Genomic DNA, 27,419 nt, shown 5'->3' on the forward strand with positions numbered 1-27,419 from the left:
TTGAAATACGTGAGGTCTACAGCCTGCCTTCTCTCCTTCAGTTGAATCGTTTGCTTTCTAAAAATTTTTCTATTTTGTTTATTTTTCTCTACTATTTCTCTGTTTTTCTCTATTGTAATAGTTCAACTGCCTACTCTTAAAGTGCTCAGTATTCAAGATCGTATTTGTCAGAAGGATAAAAGGTCTTAAAGAACTTAAAGTGGGATACTTCTGCAAGAGCCTGTAATTTAGTATCATAGCATGAAAACCTAAGGAATTTTTTTGTGATTCTTTTAACGGTATACTTTTCATTGCTTTTGTCAAGTCTGATAAATCATCAGAATTCTACGTTTGTTAGAGAAGTCTATGCATTCTAAGAAATATAAGGGAAAAGAATAGAGAGTTGGAGAAACTTTTAATATCATCTGGGGTGTAGATAATTTTGCAAAGAATAATTCCTACAAACATTACACCTTCAGATACCTTCAAAGGACAGTATACAAATAAGATCCTTTTATAGGCAGGATAAAACTGTATTAGAAATGTACATTTCTGAGCATTGGATTTTAAATATGATGCATTTCACTAAGGTGACCTCAGGGGGTATTATTTTAAGCTAATTTCTCTATGTGTATATCTTTAGCAAGTCCAGGCATTAATAATTTATTCAGGATGTATAGGTAAATATTTTTGCGCTTTTATGGAAAGCCTAATGTTTAATGGACTGGAGTACTGTCTGTTGATGATTAAATACCTAAATATATTTTGACACACTTGACCTGATTTAGGGTTTTGCCTACAGCAGTAATGTGTTTTGCTTATAAGACACCCCCCTTTCCAACTTCTTTTAATAGCAACATCATGACAACAGAGAAGAGTTTAGTGGCTGAGGCTGAAAATTCACACCAGCAACAGAAGGAAGAGGGTGAGGGGACTACAAACTCAGGCCAACAAGGAACTCAGTTGGGAGAGGCTTCTCAAGCAACAGCTGAGGGCGATAATCCGTGTGAGCAGAAGCTGAAAACATCTAATGGAGACACTCCTACACATGAGGACTTGACCAAGAACAAGGAGCGGACTTCAGAAAACAGGGGCCTGTCACGGCTGTTCTCCTCATTTCTCAAAAGGCCTAAATCTCAGGTCTCTGAGGAAGAAGGCAAAGAAGTAGAGTCAGCTAAAGACAAAGGTGAAGGAGGTCAAGCAGAGATAGAATTTGCAGCCAATCTTGATGAGGAGATCATTTTAAAGGCCCCTATTGCAGCTCCTGAACCTGAACTCAAAACAGACCCATCCTTGGATCTCCATTCATTAAGCAGTGCAGAAACACAGGTAAGGATGTGTTAATGTGTGAGAGGTGGATGTAATGGAAGCTAAGTTAGACATTTTATTTTTCATTTAAGAACATTCGATTTTCTTCTACCCAGTTGGACTTGGTGTTGATAGTAATAAGTAACATGAAGCTTTGGAGTTTCTGCCCTAAAGAAATTAATGTAGTCAATAGAAACTTGATTTTTTAAAAGATAAATATGCTGTATAAATCAAAGAAAACAAAATGAAAGAAAAGAATTTATCAAATGAGTTTATTCAGCTTATATATAATTTTCCTATAGTAATGGACAAAGTCCATAATTTTTAATAAAAGGAAAAAAAAGAATTCAGGTCTTTAGAGTTCATTTTGGTGGACATGTTAGGAATGAGATTGTTATCAGTGGATATAATTCTTTTATAGAAGTCTTCATAAAACCATGTGATAGATTCAAGCCATCCAGAGGTATGTGATAGATCTGATCCATGCCTGCCTTATTTTTGTCATCTTCTCCAACTAGATCATATTACCACAGTGTAAGATATAGATGAAGTCCAGTTCTTTATGTTGCCTTTGTAATGTATAGTAATTTGAGGTCCTAATTGTGTCACACTGTAGTTAAACTAAAAATGAGCTGAGAATTTGTTCACTGCCCAAAAAACATAGGGAAATTTTCAAAGTCTTTTTATTTTTGAAGCATGTGAACATTATCTGCATTGTTAAAAGTATTAGTCATGTATTTCTATTATGAGTCTCAGATGTGGGCTATACGGTTTTCTTAGAATTTTCTAAAATTATTACATGTATTTTTAAAAATATATATTAAAGGTGCTAAGAGTAAAATGTAGGGTAAAGTCGTAATTATATACCTGCGATTAGTGAAACAAGATTGAAAACAAGATTTATTATATAGTGTAATAGTTAAGAATGCAGGTTATGGAATCAGACTAGAGTGTTCAAATCAGAGAAGTGACACTTTTGCTTTATTAGTTTCTTCCTCTGTACAATGAGGATAAGAATATCTGCCTCATTTGGCAATTATGAAAATTAAAAGAGATAAAACATGTAAAGCTCTTAAGAGATTGATTGCCTGGCATATAATAAGCACTCAATCAATGTCAATTATTGTTACTCAGTTAATAAACATCAACAGTAAAGGCAAAGAAACCATACATATCTTAATATCATTAATTTTATTTTAAGAATACCAAAAGAGTTAAATTACATTACCTTTTAGGAAGCCTGGTACTTTCAAGAGGTTTTTAACTGCTTTTTTTGTCCTCCGCTTTATGAAGAGAAAAATCTACATCTCATTTTAGTTAGCATTTAAATCAGGGTAAGTTTATTTTGTCTGAAGATTATAGCATTTGTACTGAAGTTGACAGATGACAGAAAAAGTTAATTCAAAATTTAACTAAAATCTCATTCATTGAAATTTCATTAATTCAGAATTGGGATAAATTGTGTGCAGGTATTTGTCTACGTGTGGAGAAAAAGAAACTAAATAAATAATAAAATTTTAAGGGAATATTGTTTAAAGGCGTGGTTCCCAACCTTTTTGGCACCAGGGACTGGTGCTCCTATGAGAATCTGATGATCTGAGGTGCAGCTGAGGCAGTGATGCTAGAGCTGGGGAGTGGCTGCAAATACAGATGAAGCTTTGTTTGCCTGCCGCTCACCTCCTGCTGTGTGGAGGTACCAGTCCGAGGACCAGGGGTTGGGGATCCCTGGTTTAAAGGAGCAAACTATTTTGGGCTTTTTGGAAGCTAGTATTTACAGTTAAAACCTTGTGGATCAAAACCTCATGGATAAAGATTTATTTACTTAACTATATTTATTATGTGTAGGAGAATTTCATCTGAGTGGTCCCTTTCTATCCAGGATTTTTAAAAAGTGAGTTTGCATTATAGGACTGTACCAGTCTGCATCTAGAATACCTTGGATTTTTTTGGAAGCCATGTGTCAATTTTTAATATTTATTTATTTATTCATGAAGTATTTATTGAAAAACTGTTATGTGTACCAGGCCCAAGCTGGATAAACATTGGTAAATAAATACTACAATATGATGAAGAGGTTTGAGATCATGGATTCTGCAGCCAGACAGGCATGTGACTTATTAACTGTATGATCCTAGGCAAGTAACTTGAACTTTTCCGGCCTCAGTTTCTTATCTCTCAAGTGGGGATAATAATAGTATCCAGAGGGTTATAATGAAGATAAAACGAGTTCCTATAAATAATGCTTTTAGAACAGTAATTGGCCTAATGTAATTACTATGTAAATATTTGCTTTATTTTTATAAAACAAACATGATTCCTCCTCTTGATGACTTTATAGTCTAATGGAGGAGATCAAAAGTAGTAAATATTTATTTTAATAGTTATGATAAATAAATGAAATATTTATCATAATAAATGTTACGAAGGCAATATACACAGGGCACTGATATGAAGAATAGTAGAGTGGAGGTAGGATAGATAGGATAGCCAATGAAGGCTTGTCTGAAGAAATTTCATTCAAGAGGGTCATGAAAGTCGAGAAGGAGCCTTTTAGATCTCCTCTAATATCTAATACAGGAGCCAAATAACTATATCCCTTTTTCTAAATATCAATTATATATCCTTTTGAAAGAAAAGAATTAGTGAAGTTTAGTTAAGAATCTTTCAGCAATTTTGTTGTTTTGGAAGTGAGAAAGTCTGTTCCAAAATGTTGTTCTACTTACCTGTATTACTTTGAGATGTAAATGTAAAATATACATCTTACATTCTAAGATAGATAAAGATAAAAAATAGCCCATAACAGTTCAGGCTCCAGGAGACCCAGATTTTAATCTATCTTTGGCTTTTTGAATCTTCTGTGCATTTATGATATTTGATACCCAGTAGAAACAAGTTAATTGGTAGTTGCAGTTGTTAGCCTACTATGTATATTGTTTTATGCTCTAAAATTGGTCCCAGGATCCCCTCTTAACCATTCATAAAATTTAGAACATGTGACAAATCCATCTCATTTTGCAATTCATAAGGCTACCTTGCTAAAATTGAGAAACATGGGACAGAGACGTTAAAGTTTCAGTTGGCTTTAATAATATATAATGGCATAGTCAGGAGGACTATTTAATCCTGAGAGCAACAGGTTGGTGTCCTCTAGTTTACCTGAAACCTTCCTTTATTGATTTGAAAGATGGGATTCTACTTTCTAATTTGAAGTTTTGAGAATAGCAGAGTCTGTAGATCTTTTGGGAGATCATAATATTTTTTTATAGAAAAGTAATTATTTAATCTTAATATCACTTAAATTTGTTTTACAGTTTTTCTTTTTCAGTTAGTGTTTTTATTGGTAGCATTATTATAGGTAGAACTGTGTACAGCATGTTTTGTGAAATGTCTTTATTATTGACTTGGCGGTGTCATGGATATATAGCCTGCTCAGGAAGAACGCAGAGAAGATCCAGATTTTGAAATTAAGGAAGGTGGAGAACTTGAAGAGTGCTCTAAAATAGAAGTGAAAGAAGAAAGTCCTGAATCAAAAGCAGAAAGAGAATTGAAAGCTTCCCAGAAATCAATCAGAAGACACAGAAACATGCATTGCAAGGTTTCTTTGTTGGATGACACGGTTTACGAATGTGTTGTGGAGGTGAGTGCATTTTAATTTTCAGTGATTAGAATGCTTACAAATTATTTCATGTAGGGTTGGGAAAGTGGTGCCATGGCCTGAGATAAGACCCAGTATGACTACTTCTATGGGCTGAAATGTTAATAGTGATTTTCTGGAAGTAGAGGTGTGGAGGAATTATAAGTGAGCCTATTTTCTTCTTCAGTTTTTTCTGCATCTGCTAAATCTTGTGAATTGAGCATGTGTTACATTTATAATCCAAAACAATTTTGTTTTAAGAAAAGTATTTATAGAGTGACCTTCCATGCCTAGATTTCTCAGGATAGCCTCAATTTTTGATATCAGATCCAGCTATCCCCATAATTGTATTTGTCAAAAAAAATTACTGTCTCTTTATTTCTGCTCTCCTCTTTAAACCTTAATAAGCTTTAGTTTACTTAATGTATACTTTAGCCCCACGAAAGAAGATATAAAAAATTCGAAACAAGTAATGCCATTTCTTAAAATTCTCTATGATTCTCTGAAAGAATAGGAAATTGAATCAAGATTAAATAAAAGTATCAGTTATTCAATTACTTTTTTTGCTCTTTCAAGACAAGTTAAAATCCTTAAAAATCCATTAACTGTTTTTTAACTAGAGTAGTAATTATCAACTATGTGCTTGATATAAAGCACTTGTTGTGGTTATTACCAATAATAGCCTTAATTAATAAAACATAATTTACATATACTTATATCTTAGATTTGTAACAAATTATTTCCAAATTGAATTATTTATATGAAAATGAAAATATATCAAAGCACAAATAGTCTAAAATGTTATACTGTATAAACAGTTATTTCCTCTCTAAGTTTTAAAAAATAAATTAAGAAAAATACACTCTTGTACTTCGAAAATAGCTACTCTACCTGGTAACTAGAGGAGACCTAGGGTCTGCTCTTTCTGCTTCTCACCACTAGCTGATTTAGAGATGAGGAAAGCCATTCCACACTCATTCTTCCCATTCAGACCAAAATCCAGATATGAGTCCCTTATATTTGAAACATTTGGGGGCAGATGTGTTTCAGAATTCAGAATATTTCATGTTTTAGAAAAGCAATAAGTAATATAATATAATATACCCAGTAGTATGTGTAGCAGTCAAACATATTATTTGGTCAAACACATTATTTTTGTGGTAAAATATATGAAGATTCATTCTAAGATGGATAAAGAACAAAAATAGCCACATAACAGTTCAGGTCAGAATTTGCCTTCAAATGAGCTTTGACAAAACAACTACCACCTAACCTTTTACTTTTTAGAACTTTGGAATTATAAATAAGGGAGTAGGGACCTATACATGAAGAATTCTCAAATCATTTCTCATTTAGAGTGAAAACATTGGTGAGAAAAATGAAGAAAATTATGTAATATAAATGGGTTAAGTCTGAAAATGAATGAGCATCTATGTGAATTACTAATAGTCATTAAAAATAACTTATTGAGAGAAGGATATGTTATGTATGTGTTCTAAAAAATTATTTCTAATTTTTTTAAAGTTTTTAAAAATATATTTCTTAGAAGGCATAATTAGCATGTTTGATTGTTTTTTCAAGTATTCCGGTTAATAGATAGGACAGGTGTAAATATTTCTATCATTTTACGGATGAGAAAGCTAATGTTCAGAAATATTAATTGAATTAACTCAAGTTGTTTAACTAGTATAGAAAGAGCCAGGACTTTTGACTCTAACTCTTAGCCTCTAAGTTAGGGTGTCTCCTCCCTGTAAACAGGAATACAAGCACCCTTGACACTGGTTTGATTTTCTAGATAAAGAAACATTAAGAAAATGATTCATAACACAACTGAAATAGTGACTGCAGTAGTTAATATATGCAGGGTATCTAGAATTTTATACTTTATTCATTTTTCTGAAGGAGATTGAAGGGAGTTGAGACATAGTTCATTCTCTGGAGACATTTGGTCTGAGAATGATAGAGACTCTAATGATTTCCATAGCCACTAATAACTGTCAATGTCAACAGTTGATTTAGTTAATTCAGGTGGTCACAGTGACTGGCAGCAGCCCATAGCAAGCTTCAGGAAATATTGCACCAAAAATAAAGAATGTGATGTTTAGAATGGAAGTGGGAAGGTGGTGGTAGATGGAGGGAAGGTGGAATTTTGCTTTGAATTGTAGCACTATTTCCAAGCTGCTATAAATGTGTTGCATATTTTAGCTGACAAATTATGAAACAGGATTTTTATAACTCATATTGTTCTACTTACACTGTGTGGCCATCTGAAAATGTTAGTTACAAAGGATGAAAGAGGAAATTAGAATATTATACTTTATTTTATTTGGTGTTGAATACAAGAATAAGAGGAAACCTCAACTAAAGTACGTATATCTTTGCAGAAACATGCTAAGGGACAAGATTTGCTTAAACGAGTGTGTGAGCACCTCAATCTTTTGGAAGAAGACTACTTTGGTCTAGCCATTTGGGATAATGAAACCTCCAAGGTGAGGAGACTGCTTGTAATGTAAGAAGCTGACAAAAATTTGTTTTTGTTGTTAAGAATGTGTTTTTGCCTGCCTCTCCAAGACACATTGTATTTAGAGTTATTTTTGCCTATTCTTGTATCTCAGATTTTCCCTCTAAAATGAACATTTTAAAGAGAAGACCATTGCTGGTATGTTCTTTCATCATTGAAAGTATCTACTATATATTTTTTAAAAGGCAGAGGAAGTATAGAGTTATGATATACTGATTAGCAAGTAGATACCAATAACTTTATGTATTATGCCATTAATATTGTATCTAATATGTAAGAACTTCATAATAAATTTTTGTTGAATGGATAGTTCTATCAACATAATTATAGAATAATTATGATATATGCTTATAATTTGAGAGTAACATTATAAAAGAGAATAAAGTCCCAATATTATTGAAACAGTCATATAGTGAATATGATATTTTCTTCCAGCCTAAAGGAAACTGATAGTTAACTCTGAAGGAAGTAAAAGAAAGTGTGAGGACGTGGAAGAGGGAAGAAAGGTTAAAAGTAAGATATTTACTTCAGAAAACTTGAATTATTTCCTGGGCCAATTAACTTAAAATTACAAATATTTAGCTTAAAATCGAATGATGAAAACTGTAGCCCAGTTTAACAAATACTTGCAAATACTATACTAGATGATATAGATACAGCTGTGAATAAGGTAGACATGGTCACTGCCCTCTGGAGCTTACAGTTTAGTGTGATGAGTGTTATACAAAAGGAGGTACAAGGTGTCATGGGAGATATGGCCAGGAAAGAAAAGTCTTCACTGGGGAGGTGATGTCTAAGCTGAGACCTGAAGGTTAAAATGGCCAAACGAAGTAAGAGAGGATGGCTTGGAGTTGAGGAAGTGACACTGGAGGAACTAAGAGCCATCTAGCCTGGCTAAACGTAGGGAATGAGGAATAGGATAATAGATGAATCTGAAAAGCTACATGGGGGCCAGGTCATGGAGAGACAGTCTTCAGTACAATGTATTCATGCCATTTTAGTTGGTTCTTTTCCCAAGATGATTTATATTTATTAAGAGAGGTTGAGGGGCAGCAGCCTTTAACAACTGCAAACTCTATAGATTGGATTATTTGAGTTCGATAATACAAACTAGAGGACATGGAACTACCCTTTGCCTAAATAAAACATATTTGTAGAATATAGTACTAGTAGTTACCTAGCAGTTTGCAAGAGTGTTCCTTCTATGAATGACTGTGATTCAAAGAGAAAAATTATGTCCACTAGCATTAGGTTAATACTATTCTTTAATGACTTTTACTTTGTCTCCTTAAATGTGCAAGCCAACTTGTACTGAAGCCTGTAATTTCCATTAGTAAGGAAAGATTGAAGTTAATTAAAAAACAAAACAATATACATAAAACTACAGTGAAAAACTTCCTGCAGCTGTGAGCTGGAAAATTCTCCCATGAATCAAGGAAAGTACTCTGAGGAGGGGAAGAGAACGCTTGAATTTGGCATGTCAATAAAGTCACTGAGCACTTAACTTGTTTACTATAATTGGAAATAATTTTTCTATGAACTAATTTCTGGAAACTGGCTCATTTAAAGATGTTCAGCAAGGGAAATTTTTTCCACTTGCAGCTGAGCTTCTAGGGACCACACTGATACAAATCTTTTCAGTTGCATTGAAAACTTTTCAGTATTCTTGTGCCATCTGTACTCTTTCTTGTCAGCAAATATTATTTTCTTTATAGTATTTTTTACTATCTTATTTATTTTTTTAATAAGCAACTATTAAATTGCTTTATTTATATATTAATGAATAAAATGATGTTAAAAGTGCCTAATATAAAAACTGAATAGTAGTACAAACCTGGCTTTGAATAATAAAAAAAAAAAGGCATTATCCTTCTTAGATAAAATATTTCTGGAAAAGAAAAGCTGATGTCTTTGAATCATAATTTAGCTTTAACTTTTCTGGTAGTTTATAAGAGCCCCTTCTGGAGAAGTCATTGGGCAAGTGAATCCTGAGAAACATAAGGCTTATATTCAGGGCATCTGCCAGGTCTGTAGTATGGGCCAAGTTCTTACAGGATATCCAGCAGGAACATGGTTAGGGGCATTGGGCTGTTCTATATTTTCTTTTTCTAAATTCATTGTGGCTAACCTTCAGCTCTCAGAAATAGGTCAAAGCAGAATTTTTCTTTGTGTTAAAATGAGGGTCTTTAGCTGATCCAGGAAGTAGGGCATAGAAGAAAGAGCAGGAGTTTCATTAGCACATGGTCCAAGCAAACTTGTACGAAAATGTATCTGGGGAAGACTTCTTTAGCATTGTCAGGATAAAGAGCCAATACAGTAGCAAAACCCATCTTGATGATGATAGTCCTTCCTTACTATGCTGTCTCTTGAGTCATGTTTCTCTAGTCTGGATGGGTTACTCTTTTCTGGCTTGTATATAGCTGTCCCTGGTGTTTCTTATCATCGTCATTCTAGGGATTTGCTTTGCCTCTTTCCTATGATGTTTCTCCTGCTTCCTTTGTCCTAGCTTTTCCTTGTGTTTTGATAGAGCGTTCCTGCTGAGAAATGGTACATGGGATGTAATCTTTTTCAGACATTATATGTCTGAAAAATATCTTTATTTTACCTTCACATTTAGTTGTTAATTTGGTTGAGTATAGAATTTTAGGCTTGAAATTATTTGCCTTCATTTGAAGGCATTACTCCATTGCCTTCTAGCTTCCAATGTTATTATTGAGAGGTCCAAAGCCATTCTGATTTTTGATCCTTTGTATGACATTCCTTCTCTCCTGCCCTTTGTAGAATTAAGCTAGTAGACTTTTTTCTTTTCTTTTTTCTTCTCCCCTCCCCTTCCCTCTCCTCCCTTACCCTTCTGTCTTTAAGGTTCTGAGATATACAATGGTGTATCTTGTGGGTTGATTATCATCCACAATTCTCGGCCCACGTCTGTTTTCTTTACTAGACTGTGATTTCCTAAAAAATGTCCTTGTCTAGCATATTGCCTGGCTCAAGTGTGGTAGGTATTCGGTAAATGTTTATTGAAAGAGTAGGACATGTTATATTTTAGAGAACTGCTTTGCCACTTTCCAAGTTGTGAGTTAGGTAAAGTACTTATGCCTTTCTTTTATCATTGGTAAATTGGCAATGATAATAAGATAATCTTTATAAAAGCATGTAGAATGGTGCCTGGCAATAAAAATTACCTATTATCGTTGTTATTATGATAGTATTATTTTTTAAAAGGTTACCAAATAATCAAAGCCTTTGCTTTCAAAAATTAGATTTGTGTGTCATAATGTAGAGGTAGGTGCACTCTAGAGCATCCTTCAGGTTGAATAATCTACCTGATCTTTTCCCAGGTAGGGTACACTGGAGGACAGCATACGTTTTACTTAAAATTGGTGTCTGTAGTCAGATTATTTTACTTCATTTTAGTTGTTATTCCCTATATATCTACTATCAATAATCCAGATTTCCAGATACTCTCACTGAAAGTATATAGATATTAATGAAATGATTAAATCTGTGAAGCAATTAATCTTTGTTAATCATTTAAATTTTCTGTCATTCTGAAAACACAAAGGCTCCTAGAACTATAAAGCCTCTTGGGGCTCATCCCCCTCATTTTAGAGATGAGAAAACTAGCATATGGAGACAGAGTGGCTCCCTCCAAGCTACAGTCAGTTTACTCCTGAAAATCACTTAGGAAGGGGCAGCCTGCTGCCCCTTCCTAAGTGATTTTCTTCTTCAGCTTTTTATTCTTCTTTCCTTGATTTTTACATTTTATCTTTGTTTTTTTGTTTGTTTGTTTATTTCCTTCCTACAGAATTATTTACTAATATTGTGGGGAAAATGTGAACCATAATACAAGGAGATATAAATATTTTATCCTCTTTACATTCCCAGTCTCTGGTGTCTTCTTTTGTGTGTGTAAAGTTTTATCCTTTGTATATGTAACTTCTCTGTATAAGAGCTTCTGGATCTGTGTGTTTTGTTTGTAGAGAACTGGATACTTTTATCAGTAAGGAAGATTAGTCGAATTGACTTTTCCTCTCATGGAATGGCTTTCTTGTTCTCTCTCCCTACTGACTGTATGATAATAGGCCTATTGCCAAACTGAGTCTTGCAAAAGAAAAAAAGAGGAAAAGCGGTCAGAAGCCAACTTCTATAGCTCTGTGAGGGATTTATTACCACTATGAAGCAGTTATATGAGTTAAGTACTTGCTTCCTACATTTTATTCCTGCTTAGAATTAGTTATTTATGATGACTCAAGAATTTTTTTCTTAGAAAAGTTATTCATATCAATTCCTACTTGCACCCCTCTCCTATCTCTCAATTCCCTCTCTAAGCAAAAAAAAAAAAAAAAAGAAAAGAAAAGAAAAGAGAGAAAGAGAGAGAAAGAAAAAGGGGCTCTTATAGTAAATAATAAGAATTTTAAATTAGAGGTTTATTCAGTTCAATAGTATGTGGCCATCTTTCTCCTTTCTTCCATTTTCTATATGGATGAATTTTCTTATCTTAGAAGTCAGATAATAAACTATGGAAAGATAGCCAGGAGGTTCTTTCTTTAACTTTGCAAAGGCACATAGTAAACACCAGTGGAGTGAACATTAAATCAAAAGTGTGAGAAATTTAGTATATAGTTACCTGAAAGGGTGGATTGTTTTCCATTGATTTATGACTGGCTTTGAAGGCAAGTGCCAGTGATGATTATATCTTTATTGTCTGGCAAATTAGAAAGACTAAAATAAATTTTGTAAACATACTTGCAGAGAAGGAAAGTTGTTCTGAGGATCTTGTCTTTTACTAGGAAGATTTGGGTTGACATCAGTAGAGATTTTAAATGTGTGTTTTGTGTTTTTTTTGTTGTTTTTTTTTTACCACGTAAAGAGTAGAATTGCCTATGCTATAGTTTCTATAAACATATCGTGGAGCAGTTAATTGAAGTCAATAAACAAAACATAAACAATGGTTATTTCTTGAGTTAAGGAAGACAGGCTTGTAGAACTTATAAATTTTTTACCTCAAAAGACAAGGATTTGTATAAATCACTTATGTATATGTATCAGGTTTTAGGACTTCCAGATAAGGATAGCTGAGGGCTAACTCAGCATATTCTTTATTAGGGTTCTTTTCTTAGAACTTCATGACCTAAGGTTATAATTTCTGCAAAAGATGTGAAAAGGTACTATTTATTTTACCTCCTTAAATGAGTCACCTTAGTTGAAACTTTATTATCAGTATTCTGGTTTATTTTAGTTCTTTGTTCATTCTTCATTCATTCATTCATTCATTCATTCAGTTAACATTTATTGAGTAGATAGCATCTGCAACGTGCTGGAGAGAGCTATAAAAGACAATCTCTTTCTTCAGGGAACTGCCAGACTGACTAGGGGACATCAGTAAGATGAGTACCAACATTGAAAGGATTTTTGCAGAATGTAATGTAAGATCTGAATTATAAGAGATAGTCAGGAATCTTCCAGATGAAGAAATGTGGATAGTGAAAGGAGCAACATGTAAGAAGGTGTCTTGAAATAAGAGGGTACATGCAAGACCTGTAATTATTCAGTTGAATGAATGGAGATCTGTATCAGGATATTGCTGCTCTTCATGTCTATATTATTTTGAAACATTTTTTTAAGCTCAAAAAGAACTGCAATTCTTTTTAATGCACAAACTTAAATTCTGTTTAAAATGTTAATTTAACTTGAGATATTATTGGCAAGATGGACACTTGAAAAGGAATCCTTGCAACTGAAAATATTCAAATAGAATCTAGAAGATTATCCAAAAATGCTATTTTAGGGGGCATCTTAAGATCCCTACTAAAATACAGTTTTATAAATTTTGTCCTCTAAATATTTTGCTGTTTTATAAATTCCTGCAGTTTTCTTCTAACTATAACTTTCTTTCTCCTTTCCTTACAACCATCCTCCCTGAGAAATTAGTTTACATAACTATCTTATTTCCTCACTGCTAATCTATTAGTATATGTTCCTAGCAGCATTACTCATAATATATATATTCATATATAATACAGGAAAGTATGTAAATCACACATATTCACTTTGTAAAAATTCTTTGAGATATGCATCTGTGTATATATCCCTAAGAGCAAAAAATTAGCATTACCAGGACTTGAGAATCCCCTTTTGGTCCCCTTGCCAGTCGCTACCCCCAGCCCCTAACAGTCATTACTTCTACCCCACCGCCTATCCAAAATAACAGATGTCTTCTTGACATCTATCACTGTCAGTTAGTTTACCTGTTTTTAAACTTTATACATAAATGTAATCATACATATGTCATCTTGGGTCTGGCTTTTTTGTTTTTTTACAATATCATGTTTTTGAGATCCATCCAAAGATACCTTAAATGTATATCTACATAAATATACCATAATTTATTTATTCTACTGTTGATGGACATTTGGGTTATTTCCAGCTTTTTATTATTTTTTTTCTTATTCATGAAAATATATTTCTTTTCCTACATTCCCTATTTTAGTAAGTAGTACCACGTCCACCCAGTTGCCCAAACCAACAACTTGGGAATTATTCTTTACCATTATATCTTACCAATGCTCAGTCACAAATTTTGACTGCTTTAGCTCCTAAATATCTTTCTTGTCTGTCCTATAGACTTTATCCTATCAGGCTCTTTTGATTATCGATATCAGGATAATTTATTTAGTACTGGCTATATGCTTTTATATATAAAATAATCCGATCTACAATAACTGTAAGGGAGGTAGTTTTATCTCAATTTTATATATGAGGAAATTGAGACTCAGAAAGATTGTCTTGTATAAGGTTACACAGCTAGTAAAATGGTGGAGAAATTCAGGCAGGTTAGAACTCAAGACTGTTTGACTTTAAAGCCAGTACCCATAATCATCATTCTCTTCTGGATCACAATTATCATTCTCAACAACAACCTCTCATTTGATCTCCCTGTCTACAGTCATGTTTCCTCAAATTCATGTCACTCTATTCGGAATCCTTCAATGGCCCTCCCTTGCCAAGAACTTGATAAAGTCCAAGTTTCTTAGCATGGACTACTATGTCTTCCAGGATCTGACGCTTACTGTTCTCCACTTTGTATCTCTCTTCCCTACCTCTGTGCTCTAGGTATGTTGAACTACACACAGCAGCTCAGGTGTATCATGTTCTCTCTCATAACCCTGTGCCTTTCTAATTACTTCCTCTTCTTTTTTCCCTGGTTAACTCTTGTTTGTCCTTCAAGCCTCAGTTTAGATCTCCTAAACATTCTTTTGAGAAACATGTCCTAACTGCCTCTTATTCCCAATCCATTTTGGTGTACTTCCTCTTTGCTCTTAAGAGCACTCCATGCTCTGTCTTAGCACTACCACACATTTCTAACATAGAAATTATCATACCTAGACAGATTGTTCACCTCTTCCATTAGATTGGCAACTCCTTGAAGACAAGCTCTATTTTTAAATCATTTTTTGTAACCATGGTGCCTAGCATATAGAGGGCTTCCTCAAATATTTGTTGGCTAAATAAAATTCTATAATTTGAATAATTTAAATTGAGAATAAAACTACCTATTCTTGTGCACGTTGATTTTTATTATCTTGTACACACTTTTTGATTTTGATCTGGAGGTCTAGATACTGAAACAGTAATAATTTGTTCTGTAAGGTAGCTTATACCTTGGGGTCCCATTTTGACTCAAATCTGAGTTTGCCCTCTCTTTGTCAAATTGGTGGGAATTTTAGCCCCAAAGTCATAGAATGGCTTATGGAATCCTTGTAAAAAACCTGGCAGCTTTCGATTACTTTGGGAGGTTTCTCTTAAGAATAATGGAAAGTATGGAGTTGTCTCACTATTGTGGGGAGGAGTTCACTCCAAAGTGGTAGCAATCGGTCTTTGTCAAGAGTTCTGGGTTACATGGTATAAACATAGTTCTTAGAGGTTCCACGAAATTTTTCAATAGTCGCTTTTAAAGTCGTATTTGCCTTTGGACCTACAACAACTTAAAGATCTTTGGTCTTAATGAGAAACAAAGGAGAAACACCTAGGTTACTGCCTTTCTTACAAGGCTTAAACAAGTGTGTGCCTAGTTTTATATTATAGAAAAATTTTATATTTGGTATTTTTTAACACATATTTCTTAATCATCTGTGTTAATTGTGGAAGCAGGAGAAATAAAAGAAAACTAGAATTTACTCTCATGCTTATTGTCTGTTGTAGTAACTATATGACAGTTAAAGTGATATACAATCACATGTAAGATTGTGGTTTCAGCCCATTCCTTGAGTAGGGCAAATGCAGTGGTCATCTGTGCTTTGCCTTTGTTAGTAGAGGAGAGAGGGGGCAGCTTACTCCTCTTGTCTAAATACCTCTAAAATTTAATTTTAAACCTCTTGGAGGAGGGAATGGGGAGGGACTGGAAGGAGGCGTGACAGTGTTCCTGGGGTGCTTGCAGTGTTATATGTTCACATTGATAATTTATTGACCTCTACATTTATGCTTTATGTACTTTTCTGTATGTATCTTATGTCAATAAAAATGTTTTAAACAATATAATTTAGAAATTTCTGTCTTTAAATATTTCCCAAGGAACCTGTGAAAGATGTTAATGGTGAGGCTCTGTTCTAGTGATATTATTTCGCATGGTCCGCCATGGGTTGAAGAGCTCTGCCCTACTGGTGTGCAGACTCTAAGTGGGGTTAGAGAACAGTGAAGGGAGAGATTAGTGTGGGCAAGAGTAGTGAGGGAAAACAAAATAGTTGTTTATTCAGTAAACATTAACTGAGCATGAATCATGTACCAAATGCTGTGCTGACATAGAAAAGTTAAACAAGACCGGAGGTCAGAATTAGAAGGAAAAATAAGATTTGGGTGATGTCAATAATCTGTCCTAGTCTTTATAGTATAATAAAAGTAACAATTTCTTATTTACTAAGAGCTTTAATATATTAATTTTTAAAATATTCACAATAACTATGAGATAGGCAATACTACTAATATCTTATTATATAGATGAAAAAACCGAGATTCTTGAAGTCATTCAGCTGGGAAATAGTGGAGCTAGGATTCAAGCCCAACCATCTGGCTCCCTTTTTCTCTGATCACAGTTACTATGCTATGCGAAATTAATGCAAAAAATCTTTGAAATTTAGGTTGACTTGGATGTGTAAGTCAACCTAAATGGTCAATAATCCTGCTTCTGGTACTATCTTGTTTATGTTTTAGAGCTCTGTGTGAATGCCTTTTCTTCTTTTTATAGACATGGCTGGACTCTGCCAAAGAAATAAAGAAGCAGGTTCGTGGTAAGTGAATATTGCCTTTTTTATCCTTCTTTCTTTTAGTAGGTCACAGGATTTCCAACCATTTTCTGGCTGTGTGTCACCTTAGAATCCTGACTATAGCAGATGGCTTTGAAATGGAGATAAAGCCTTCCTCTAGAAGGAGGAGACTCCATAATAGAAAGATAGAGAGAGGTGGACACTGTTGAGATGTAGGTCAGATCTTGATTTTTTTTTTTTACTATTAGGCAAAGTTGGAGAAGATAGGAACAGTTGAAACAGAAGATAGAATAGAACAAAGATGAGAAGAGAAAAAGGATATGGGAGTCAGTTCTCAAAAGGGTAGTGATTGAAACTGTAGTAGCCTTCAATTAGGAGTATGCTGCCTGATTCTGTTCTTTTAAAATTTTCTGCACTATTGCGTTCTAACTTTCTCCATGTTTTCCTCTCTATTGTTCTTTTTGTCCCTTTTCAGTAGTCTTCTTCCAAACTGAAGTATACAAATCTGAGAATTCGTGCCAGCGACCCTTCTGACATTGTGGCTTTCTTCTAGCTTCATACCCTCTAGAATATATTGCTGCTGCATGCCCTGCTCCATCTAGTGTAGAGGGATAAATGTTTCTAGGTCAAAAAAGTATAGATTAGTACTTTCTAGCCCCAGGCTCAATGGGCTAGCTGAAAGTTAGAGACTTCCTTCTTCCAATTATGACTAGAATTCCTTTTATTTTATTTTGAGGAAACTTCTAGGAACTGCAATAGATGTTATTCATCATGATTAGTAAGTTTTAACTCTTTATCACCTGAAAACGAATGTTGTTTTTCATTTGTTTCTTAAAAACACTTTCGTAATGGTGAAATGTTTTCCTTTAGACCCTATTTCTAATTTGTATTTCTTAAGACAGAAACAAATTATTCCTTTGGACTGGCAACTCTTCATATTTGCTCCCTGCCTATAAAATCTTGTTTCAAAATGCATGTCAGCAAAAAATATTCAGAATATTTGAGACACGACAAGAAAATCATAACTCCTAGCCCTTTTCAATGAAAATACTTTTAATATTCAATGTTACTCAGGAACAAAAAGAGTCTTTAGGAAGAAAAGTTAAAACAGAGTTTATGATGAGTGGAGAATATTTAGTAGATTATCTTCCTGACTATTTAAAAAAAAAAAAAAACTCTTGCTGAGAAAAAGAACCTAAGTGTCATTTAAAAAAAAAAATTACAAAATAATAAAAATCTTTCCTTTGACATGGGAATGAAAAACTGCGTCTCTGACACAAACTTTAATAGAGAATCAAAATGTAAGCATTTCATTGTAAGCCAGAGAGAAGACTGTCATTTATCTATTGCAAAAGCTTTGGATTTTTTTAAATGTCTTTTATTATACAAGTGATATATACCCATTGTGAAAAATGTTAACTTTATGTATCATAGAGAAAGTAAAAGGCCTCTAAATTCTGCCCTCCAGATTTAATCACTGTTAAATTGGTATAATCTGCAAGATTTATTTCTAGGCATATAGATTTTGCTTTTTAAAAATAAAATTATAAAATTATGCTACATATTGTTATGTGCTATGTATTATATTATACATGTATTATGTATTCTATATGTAGTTTTTAAAATAAATTTTAAAATAAGTGATATAAATATACAGTATAAAATTAAAAGATACAGATGAATATAGTAAAAGGTAAATAAATCTTCCTTATACCTCTGTCCTTCAACTAATTTATTGTGTGTGTGTATAGACATACACATGCATATACATACATACACACACGTGTGTATATTTTAATATAAATATGTATTTACACATGTTTAATATAAACATGCATTTAATATGTACATATTTTAATACAAATAATTTGAATATATTGATATGTATTTAATATAAACATGCAACTAATCTTTTTAAACATAATTTGAAGAACTCCTGTCAATGTATATTCATTTCTTTCATTATAATTATCTTAAATGATTATATAGTCGTAGCATAATATATATAATTACTCTTATTGATGGAAGTTTTGGGTTAACGTCTTTTACCTCCTTGGTTAAATTTATTTTAAGGTATTTTACTTTTTTGATGCAATCGTTAATGAGATTGTTTTCTTAATTTCTCTTTCTGATAGTTCATTATTGGTGTGGGTTAATCTCAATAGGTTATTACAAACAAGATTGCAGTAAACATACATGTATCTGTGTACTTATATGTGTCTAGATAAATTCCTGGAAGTAGAATCAAAGAGTATATTTTAAATTGTAATAAATACTCATCAGCAAGATTTTTTCCATATTTAAAAAAAAAAAATAGAGACGTATGGAGGCTAATGCAACAAAAACTCACGTACGCATCACCCAGAGTTAACATGTGTTACATTTTTAATTTAAAATAGAACCATACACGTAAGGTTTGTCTTTTCTGTTTTCCTTTTAGTTCTATCTCCTTCTCTTCCTATGTATAGAAATCTATTGTTATAAATTTGGAGAGATTCCTTTCAGTCCATGTTTTTATATTTTTCCTTCATATATCCATACCCATATACAGTGTATGGTAGTATTGCTTCGTCTGTTTATTTGAAATTTCTCTCAGACCCAACCTTACTCCTTTAAATCTTTTTCTGAGGTTTATCAATCTCTCTCCCTCTGAGCTTAAATTTTAGCTTCATTTAATTTCCTTATTTCTGAATGAGAGAGCTCTCCTATTCATGCTGAGTCATGCTAGCACCTATATCCCTTTCTGGAATAGCACAGAGCAAGGCAAGAAATCTTTATAACTTTCTATACCATAAAATACTAATATATAATTTATGCAAAATATGTTTTTAAAAAAAATCTATAGCCCACGTATGCCCCTTCCTAAATTCATCCTCTTCTTTCCCTGCAGAGGTCACCACTATCCTGAATTTCGTGTTAATGATTCCACTGCATTTTTTAAAAAATGGTTTTTATTACCTATAAATGTATACTTAAAAATACTATATTTTACCATTTTGAACATCATGTAAATTGAATTATATAATAGGTAATCATATGTGGCTTGCTTTTCTTAACATGATTTTTGAAATTCATCTCTGTTGAAAAAATTTCACAAAACAATTCTTAATCTTTACTGTGAGTGATATCCTCGTATATTTTTTCTTTTGTATTCTGTTTCATTTATTTAAATACTGATTTTGGCCCACTAAACAGATTTTGCAATGGGTTATGACCCACTGTTTAATAAACACTGATTTAGAGTATATACCTTGAATTGCTAAATTATAGGGTATGTTTATTTTCAGTATTACTAGATATTGCCAAATTACTCTCCTTAAAATTGATTGTAACTGTTTACATCCCACCAATGGTATATGAGAGTTCCTGGTTTCCTATATCCTCAGAAGGCAGGAATTTTTTTCAATTATTAATTTTAAAAAAAAACTTTTGGATGTAATTCAGACAACAGAAAAGTTGAAAGACTGGAACAAAGGATACCTTGCATCCAGATTCTTCAAATGTTAATATTTTACTACATTTGCTTTATCTTCTTTTTATCTACATACACACACACACACTTTACATGCCACGCACGCACACCACGCACACCGCACACCACACACACACACACAGAAGGCTTTTTTCTGAAATATTTAAGAGTAAGTTGTGTCATAGCACCATTTAGAATAACCAAAAGGAGAAAACAACCCAAATGTCTATCAATCGATAATGGATAAACAAAATGTGATATATCCATACAATGGAATATTATTCAGCTTTAAAAAGAAATGAAGTGCTTATAACTGCTACAGCATAGATGAACCTCGAAACATATTAAAGAAGCCAGATATAAAAAGCCATGTATTATTTGATGCCATTTATCTGAAATATTCAGAATAGGTAGATCCATAGACACAGAAAGCAGATTAAAGCTTGCCAGAGGCTGGAGAACTGAGGGAATGAGGTGCTTAATGGATACAGAGCCTTCTTTGTGGGTGATAAAAATGTTTTAAATTAGATAAAGGGGATGGTTGTACAACACTGTGAATGTATGTAATGCCACTGAATTGTAGCACTAACTACTGAATTGTAGACTTTAAAATGGTTAGTTTGTGAATTTCTTGTCAAAAAATGAAAAGAGTAAGTTGCAGTCATGATACCTTGCTACCCCTAAATAATTGAGTTTGCATATCCCATAGTAGAAATTAGTTTTTTACATACACTTTCTACAGAACCATAATACAATTACTAAAAGCCAGAAATTAATATTGAAAGAATACTATAACCTATAGTCCTTATTTATCAGTTGTCCCAATTAATATCCTTTATAAAAAAGGAAGTCCAAGGTGATACTTTGTATTTAGTTGTCACATTTCTTTAGTTTTCTTTAATTTGGAACAGTTCCTGAGTCTTTAAAGTGTTTCATAACATTGATAGTTTTGAAGAGCCGAGACCACTTATTTTATAAGTGGTCGCTTTGAGTTTTTCTGATGTTTCCTCATGGTACATGAATCTTCAGGTTACGCACTTTTAGCAGGAATATCATTGAAGTGTTGCCTATTTAGAGGCAGAAATTTTAATGTTAAAAAATTTAGAGCTTTTCTAGTCACCATTTTTTAATTTCACTAAACATTCTCTATAAGGTATTACTTTACTGTATGCATCATATTCTAGAAATGGTTGCTGACTGAAGCTTACTTAGCTTTAATATTTTTTTAATTCCAAGTGATTAACTTTAGCCTCTCTATTACATTTAACGCTGAACTTATGTGCAGTGAAACTGGATATCTTATTTGAAATATCTCAAATTTATATCTCTTGTATGGAAAAGAATAAGAACTGAAAGTTTGAGTTCTTTTTCTTACAATTTCTTTTAACAAAAGTAAGAGTTAATTTTGGAGACATTTCTGTTTAGGTATTGTTTTTAATACAGTTAAACTTCCTTATTTTGGGTTAATGGAGAGGAAAAGTCCAATAGAAATAGTTGTTTTTTGTTTGCTTTAAAAAGTGTTTCCATTTGATTTGGTCTAGTAACTAGAGGTCATTGGGGATCTGGATTAATGAATATATAATTTTTATATATTGGTATCTACTATCCTTTTGTGCAGTCTTTTTTTTTTTTTGCTGTGTCATTCTCATATAACCTTCACAACAATGATGTGAGATCAGTTATTTTATTCATTTATTCATTCAAATATTTTTTGAGCACTCGTGATAAGCCAAGCACTATTTTAGGCACTAGGGATACACATCAAATAAAACAAAAGATTTTTGTCCTTGGGTATTTGTATTTTAGTGAGAGAAGATAAAGATTACTCTTTAAAAAATATGTGTATCTACACAAATATTTAATAAGTAGTACATGTACAAAGTTCAAATGGTATAAAAGAGTATGTAGGAATAGCAGGTTTCCCTCCAATCCATTTTCCCCTAGCGTCTCAGTTTCCCTCCCAGGAGTTCCCCTTTCCACCCCCCGCCACCGCCCGCAACTACTATAACTAGTTTATTGTATGTCCTTACAGGGATAGTCTATGCATATGTAATCATACCTATAATATATATTTTATTCTACCTCCAACATTCACAGTTGCTTTCTATCTGTACTTTTCTTCACCTTGATTTTTTTCACTTAACAGTATATCTGGGAGATGTATCTTCTATTGCTAAATATATTTAGGTTGTCTCTAGATATTTGCTATTATAAACAATTTATTGTACAGATATCATTTTGATCACATTTAAGTATATGTTTAGATACATTTTGGAAATGAATTGCTAGGTGAAAGGGTATATATACATTTTACATTTCAATAGCTATTGTCAAATTATTCTCTATAGTTTTGTAACAATTTACACTCACATCCACAATAGATGAAAATGCTTATTTCCCCCACCAATCCTGGATGTTATCAAGCTTTTTATATCAGTTATTTAACACAGAACTCAAAGTGGAAAATATTATACTTTGTAAACTATTGCTAATTTGATTTCCTTAATGTTATTCTTCCTGTTCAATTAAAAAATTCCACTTATATATGTTATGAAATAACTAAATTTATGTGTAAAGTTCTTAAATGCTGAATTCACATATATTAAACATTGCTCTTGTCTATCTTGTTTTCCATATTGATTTGCTCTAGCCAAACATTTTTATAGATCATATAGAAGTCACCTTTTTTAAAAGTTATATGGGGAGTTATGAATTAACAATGGCTAGATTGATGTGATTTTATTGAATAGAAAGTAAAACAACAAATGGTGTTTTAATATCCAGTATTTAAACTGTAAATACTGCCTCCTCATTTCTCACCCTTTTTTAGAAATAGTTATTGGATTGTTTTTCTGATCTAAGTTCCATTTAAAGTTTTTGGGGTATGAAGCATTAGAAGTGGATTGGTGGTAGATACTAGGATCTGAGACAACATTGTTATATTGTCTGGAATTTGCCTTGCAGTTCTAAAGTTGATGGAAATTAACAACCATTTCCAAGGGAATTCTATATTAAATATTTTAGTATGCTTAAAACTACATATTGATTAAGATATTCAAACTGTTTCATATTTTAATTTGCATAGTGCCATTGCCAACTTTAGCAATAAACGTGACATTTGGAGATGACACACTGTGGATGCAAAACAGAACAGTGTTTGAAACATAGATGTTTTTAGGATAGTAGAGTCCAGTGGTTAAAAGCATGGGGTTTGAAGTAAAAGAACCCTGGATTCATTAGCTATGTACTTCCCTAAGCTTCCATTTCTTCGTATATAAAATTAATTAACAATAGTACCGACTTTCTTGGTTTTCTGTGAGGATTAAATGAATTAATGTATATAAGAGGGCTAGCTTAGTACCTGGCATGCAGTTAAGTACTGAACAAAATGGCAACTCTTAGCATCATAATCAATCATGTTATTTCTGACTGAGATCAGGCCCTATTCTTTGGGAAGCCAACAGTCACGTTAGAAAAACCCTGAAGGATAGCACATAGCTGGAAAAATTGAAAGGCATTCTCCAATTAACTTTTACTCCTAATCTCTGATTTTCATTGTAGATTAAAAACACACACACACTTATATGAGTTTTAGGATTGATGTCTTGTAGTTTTTATACTTAAAATATTTTTTTAGAGCTATAGTTTCTAAGGGCTACCTATATTACCCCTTCCTTCTTATTTCTAAAATAATCCGATCTCAGCCATATTAATGGAAGAATTCTTTGGTTATTTGAGATAATACAGGCATACCTTGGAGATACTGCCCATCTGGTTTCAGACCATCACAATAAAGCAAATACCACACTAAAGTGAGTCACACAATGTTTTGGTTTCTCAGTACATATAAAAGTTATGTTTACATGATATTGTAGTCTATTAAGTGTGCAATAGCATTATGTCTATGAAAACAATGTACATACCTTAATTTAAAAATACTTTATTGCTAAAAAATGCTATTCATCATCTGAGAGTGTTAGAAAAAATGGTGCCAAAAGACTTGCTCAATACAGGGTTGCTACAAACCTCCAATTTGTAAAAAAAACACAGTGTCAAAAAAAAATAGTGTCTGCTAAGTGCTATAAAGTGAAGCACTATAAAGTGAAGCATGTCTGTACTGAGAGATGTTACAAATAAATAATGCCAGCACCAAAAGAGAACATTCATGGATCACTCAGATGACCTCTGAAGACCCAGACTGGAATGTAAATCACATTTTGAAAACCATTGCTATAAATGTATTGACCTATAGGATGGTTTCCTTCATGTTATTTTGCCTACATAGTTTTAGTCCTTTGTAAATAAAACTATTGAATTAAGTCAGGTAAAAAAATGAGATCCTCTAACTACCTCTTAAGTGGTATCTAAATAAACTTTTTTTTTCTTTTTAAAATAAAAATAATATTTCATTCACAAAGCATGAAAATATTAAAACCTCAGGGAAAAAAGAAAAATTTGACTATTTTTAGACATTTCTAACTATCAGAAACTTAGACATAAGCATATAATTCTTTTGTGTTTGTTTTTACAGGTGTCCCTTGGAATTTTACATTTAATGTAAAGTTTTATCCGCCTGACCCAGCACAGTTAACAGAAGATATAACAAGGTAAATAGTTTATTAATAGTTTAATATGTAATAAGTAATTCTCACTATAATAAGCTCTGGGAATTTCCCTTTTCAGATAGAAAATTTCTATTCCTAAGATAGAAAATTTCTGATCACCTGAAGGCAAGCTTGCAAATAAGTAAGCCTAAAAAGTCTCAAATATCTGTGACTTGCTTGGAGGAAATTGGCTGGAGAATTAACCTTGCTTTTCATGGATATTATACCAAGCTGTGGACAGAGTACCTATAAACCATACCACCCTCCAAAGGGCAAGACATAAATATAGTGGTAAAATAGCTTCGCTCTTTTTGTTTGTTTGTTTTAATGCGCCTCTTACACCATGTTCTTTCTCAGAAAGTTCAGAAAAGCTAAAGTCTCAGTGTTATTATTTCTTCCTAGCTCCCTTTTAAAGTGTATGATTAGGTATATGATCCTCATGAACTAAGTCTTCCTCAGTAATTTTTGAGCCCACTTAATTTATGAAATAAATCTTTTACTCTTTAAAAATCGCTTGCTGATTTCTTTTAAGGAAATGACTTTTGTTAGATTCAATATGAATATTAAGAAAAAGAAAAATGGAAAAGCAGTATATTGTAAAGAGTACTACTACACACATTTATGGCCGTAGAATCTTGCTTAGAGCCTTATACATAGTAGATTCTTGGCAAATGTTTGTTAAATTGAACTGTCGATTGTTGAGAAACTGCTTTCTAGTTCCATTTTTGCTGTCAACTATCTGATTTCAGACAAATATACATTTCTGGGCTTCAGTTTTCATCTCTCTTAAATAAGAAAATAGCCTAAAACTCTTTAAAAGTCTGATTGTTAAGTACTGTGAAATGTCTATACCATTTAAAAACATTACTTTTTGTCTAGTTATCCTTAGTACATTCTTGAAGTTGAGATGCCATATCTCTGCCTGAAAATTTTGTTTTGGTTATTTTTCACAGGTAGGTTTTGTCTCTTAGAGTTACTACTTACTCATCTTTCTTCATCAGTGTTTATTATGTGTACAACAAAGCAAATCCCTAAAAATCCTTGTTAATTATCTACATTTTAGAGAAACTTAATTAAAATTCTTGTAACTTGGTTGGCATTGCTCTTTTTTAAAACATGTACGTAGTGACTAATTATAGATAGCAAAAACAATTGCTGATACATATGTTATTCAATATCTTATGGTCAAAGCAAGGATAACGATTCTAATTAACATAGGAATTTTCAATTTAATCATACCTCCTACCTTTCCTGTTTGATAAAGCAGTCTTGAACTGGTCAACTCAGTCAGAACAAGTTTTAAGAGGTCAAGATCTTAGGTGTGAACGTTTTGCTGACAGAGAGGAGTGTCTAACACAGGTAGGGGCATTTAGTTGATTTGTTGGACTGAACTGCTTTAATCTCAATCTGAATTCCCAACAGTTAGTAGGTGGAATCAGTCTTACAAGGTGATAGTTGCGAAGCCCATCTTTGCCTTACACCAAAAAATGTTCATATCCTAATGAAAATGTATCAATATTGTCATCTTTGTATATGAAGAGTAGTCTCTACACATTCGGCAAAGCAGTGTGGTAGAAAAGAAAGGGTCTATTTTGGAGCCAAACAGTCTTTATTACTATCTAACATTGAGCAAACTTACCCTTTGAAGCTGACTCCTCATCTATAATCTGGCAGTAATCCCCCTTCACAAGTTTTTTGTGAAAATGAGATGAGATAATATATGTATGTATATGTGGTTCTTAGTGCACTTAACAAAATACTGGTCTCTTTACCTCCTTCGAAGTTTTTTCAGCTTTTTCTCTTTTCTTTCTAAACTGCTTTCCAACCATAAGTCCAACATAGTTTTTTAAAAACCTTTTTATATGGAAAAATTTCAAATAGAAAAGAAAAAATAACAGTACAATGAATAACCATATACCCAATACCTAGATCGAATAATTGATATTATCTCATATTTACTTATTCTCTTTTTTTTCCTCTCCCTTTGTTCCTCTCTCTCCCTCTTTCTTTCTTTTTCTCTCTGTATTTTGTTATTATTGCTGACATGGTAACATCTTTTCTCTTTTGGCTATAGATATTATTTATGTCTTCAACTTCGGCAGGACATCATTGCAGGACGTCTGCCCTGTTCCTTTGCGACTTTAGCATTGTTAGGTTCTTATACTATCCAGTCTGAACTGGGAGACTATGACCCAGAACTCCATGGTGTGGATTATGTTAGTGATTTTAAACTGGCCCCAAATCAGACCAAGGAACTTGAAGAGAAGGTCATGGAACTGCATAAGTCATACAGGTAAATATGTCTCTCAGGTTTGTTCTGTTTGTTTTGGCAATAAGTTTAAACCCTTTACCTGGAATTGATTCAGTGTTTGCCTTAGTAGGAACTGGTGACATAGAAAGAATCTACATGAGCTCAATTCCCTCCCAATTCTTTGGAAAAGTATTTAAGCCCTCTGAACCACAGTTTTCTCATCAGAGTAATGAGTGTTGCACTGTAGGCGAAAATTAAATGAGGTAATATATGTAAAGCACTAATCACAGTGTCTGGCACATAGTAAGTGCTCAGGAAATGGTAGCTATCATTAGTATTATTATTGCCTTACCTTTTTTTCAAATTTTAAACTTATGCCATATCAGGTGC

At 32.9% G+C, this 27,419-nt stretch overlaps 1 protein-coding gene across 25 annotated transcripts in view; it reads left to right on the forward strand.

The window, feature by feature from the left end:
- The window catches only part of EPB41 (erythrocyte membrane protein band 4.1), a 154,373-nt gene that overhangs the window by 62,918 nt on the left and 64,036 nt on the right, over positions 1–27,419 (forward strand). For 19 of the 25 annotated variants that reach the window (XM_039854319.1, XM_039854321.1, XM_039854303.1 and 16 more), the window contains 6 exons: positions 834–1,308; positions 4,712–4,924; positions 7,306–7,410; positions 16,684–16,726; positions 24,706–24,781; positions 26,853–27,071. In XM_039854319.1, the coding sequence (XP_039710253.1) occupies positions 841–1,308; positions 4,712–4,924; positions 7,306–7,410; positions 16,684–16,726; positions 24,706–24,781; positions 26,853–27,071 (1,124 nt within the window). In that variant the 5' untranslated portion in view covers positions 834–840. Of the gene's footprint in view, positions 1–833; positions 1,309–4,711; positions 4,925–7,305; positions 7,411–16,683; positions 16,727–24,705; positions 24,782–26,852; positions 27,072–27,419 lie in introns of those variants that run through there. The other 6 variants (XM_039854324.1, XM_039854328.1, XM_039854326.1 and 3 more) reach the window with 1 other exon arrangement.

This window comes from Pteropus medius, unplaced genomic scaffold (assembly GCF_902729225.1).
Source record: "Pteropus medius unplaced genomic scaffold, Ma_sr-lr_union100, whole genome shotgun sequence".
Lineage (NCBI taxonomy): Eukaryota > Metazoa > Chordata > Mammalia > Chiroptera > Pteropodidae > Pteropus > Pteropus medius.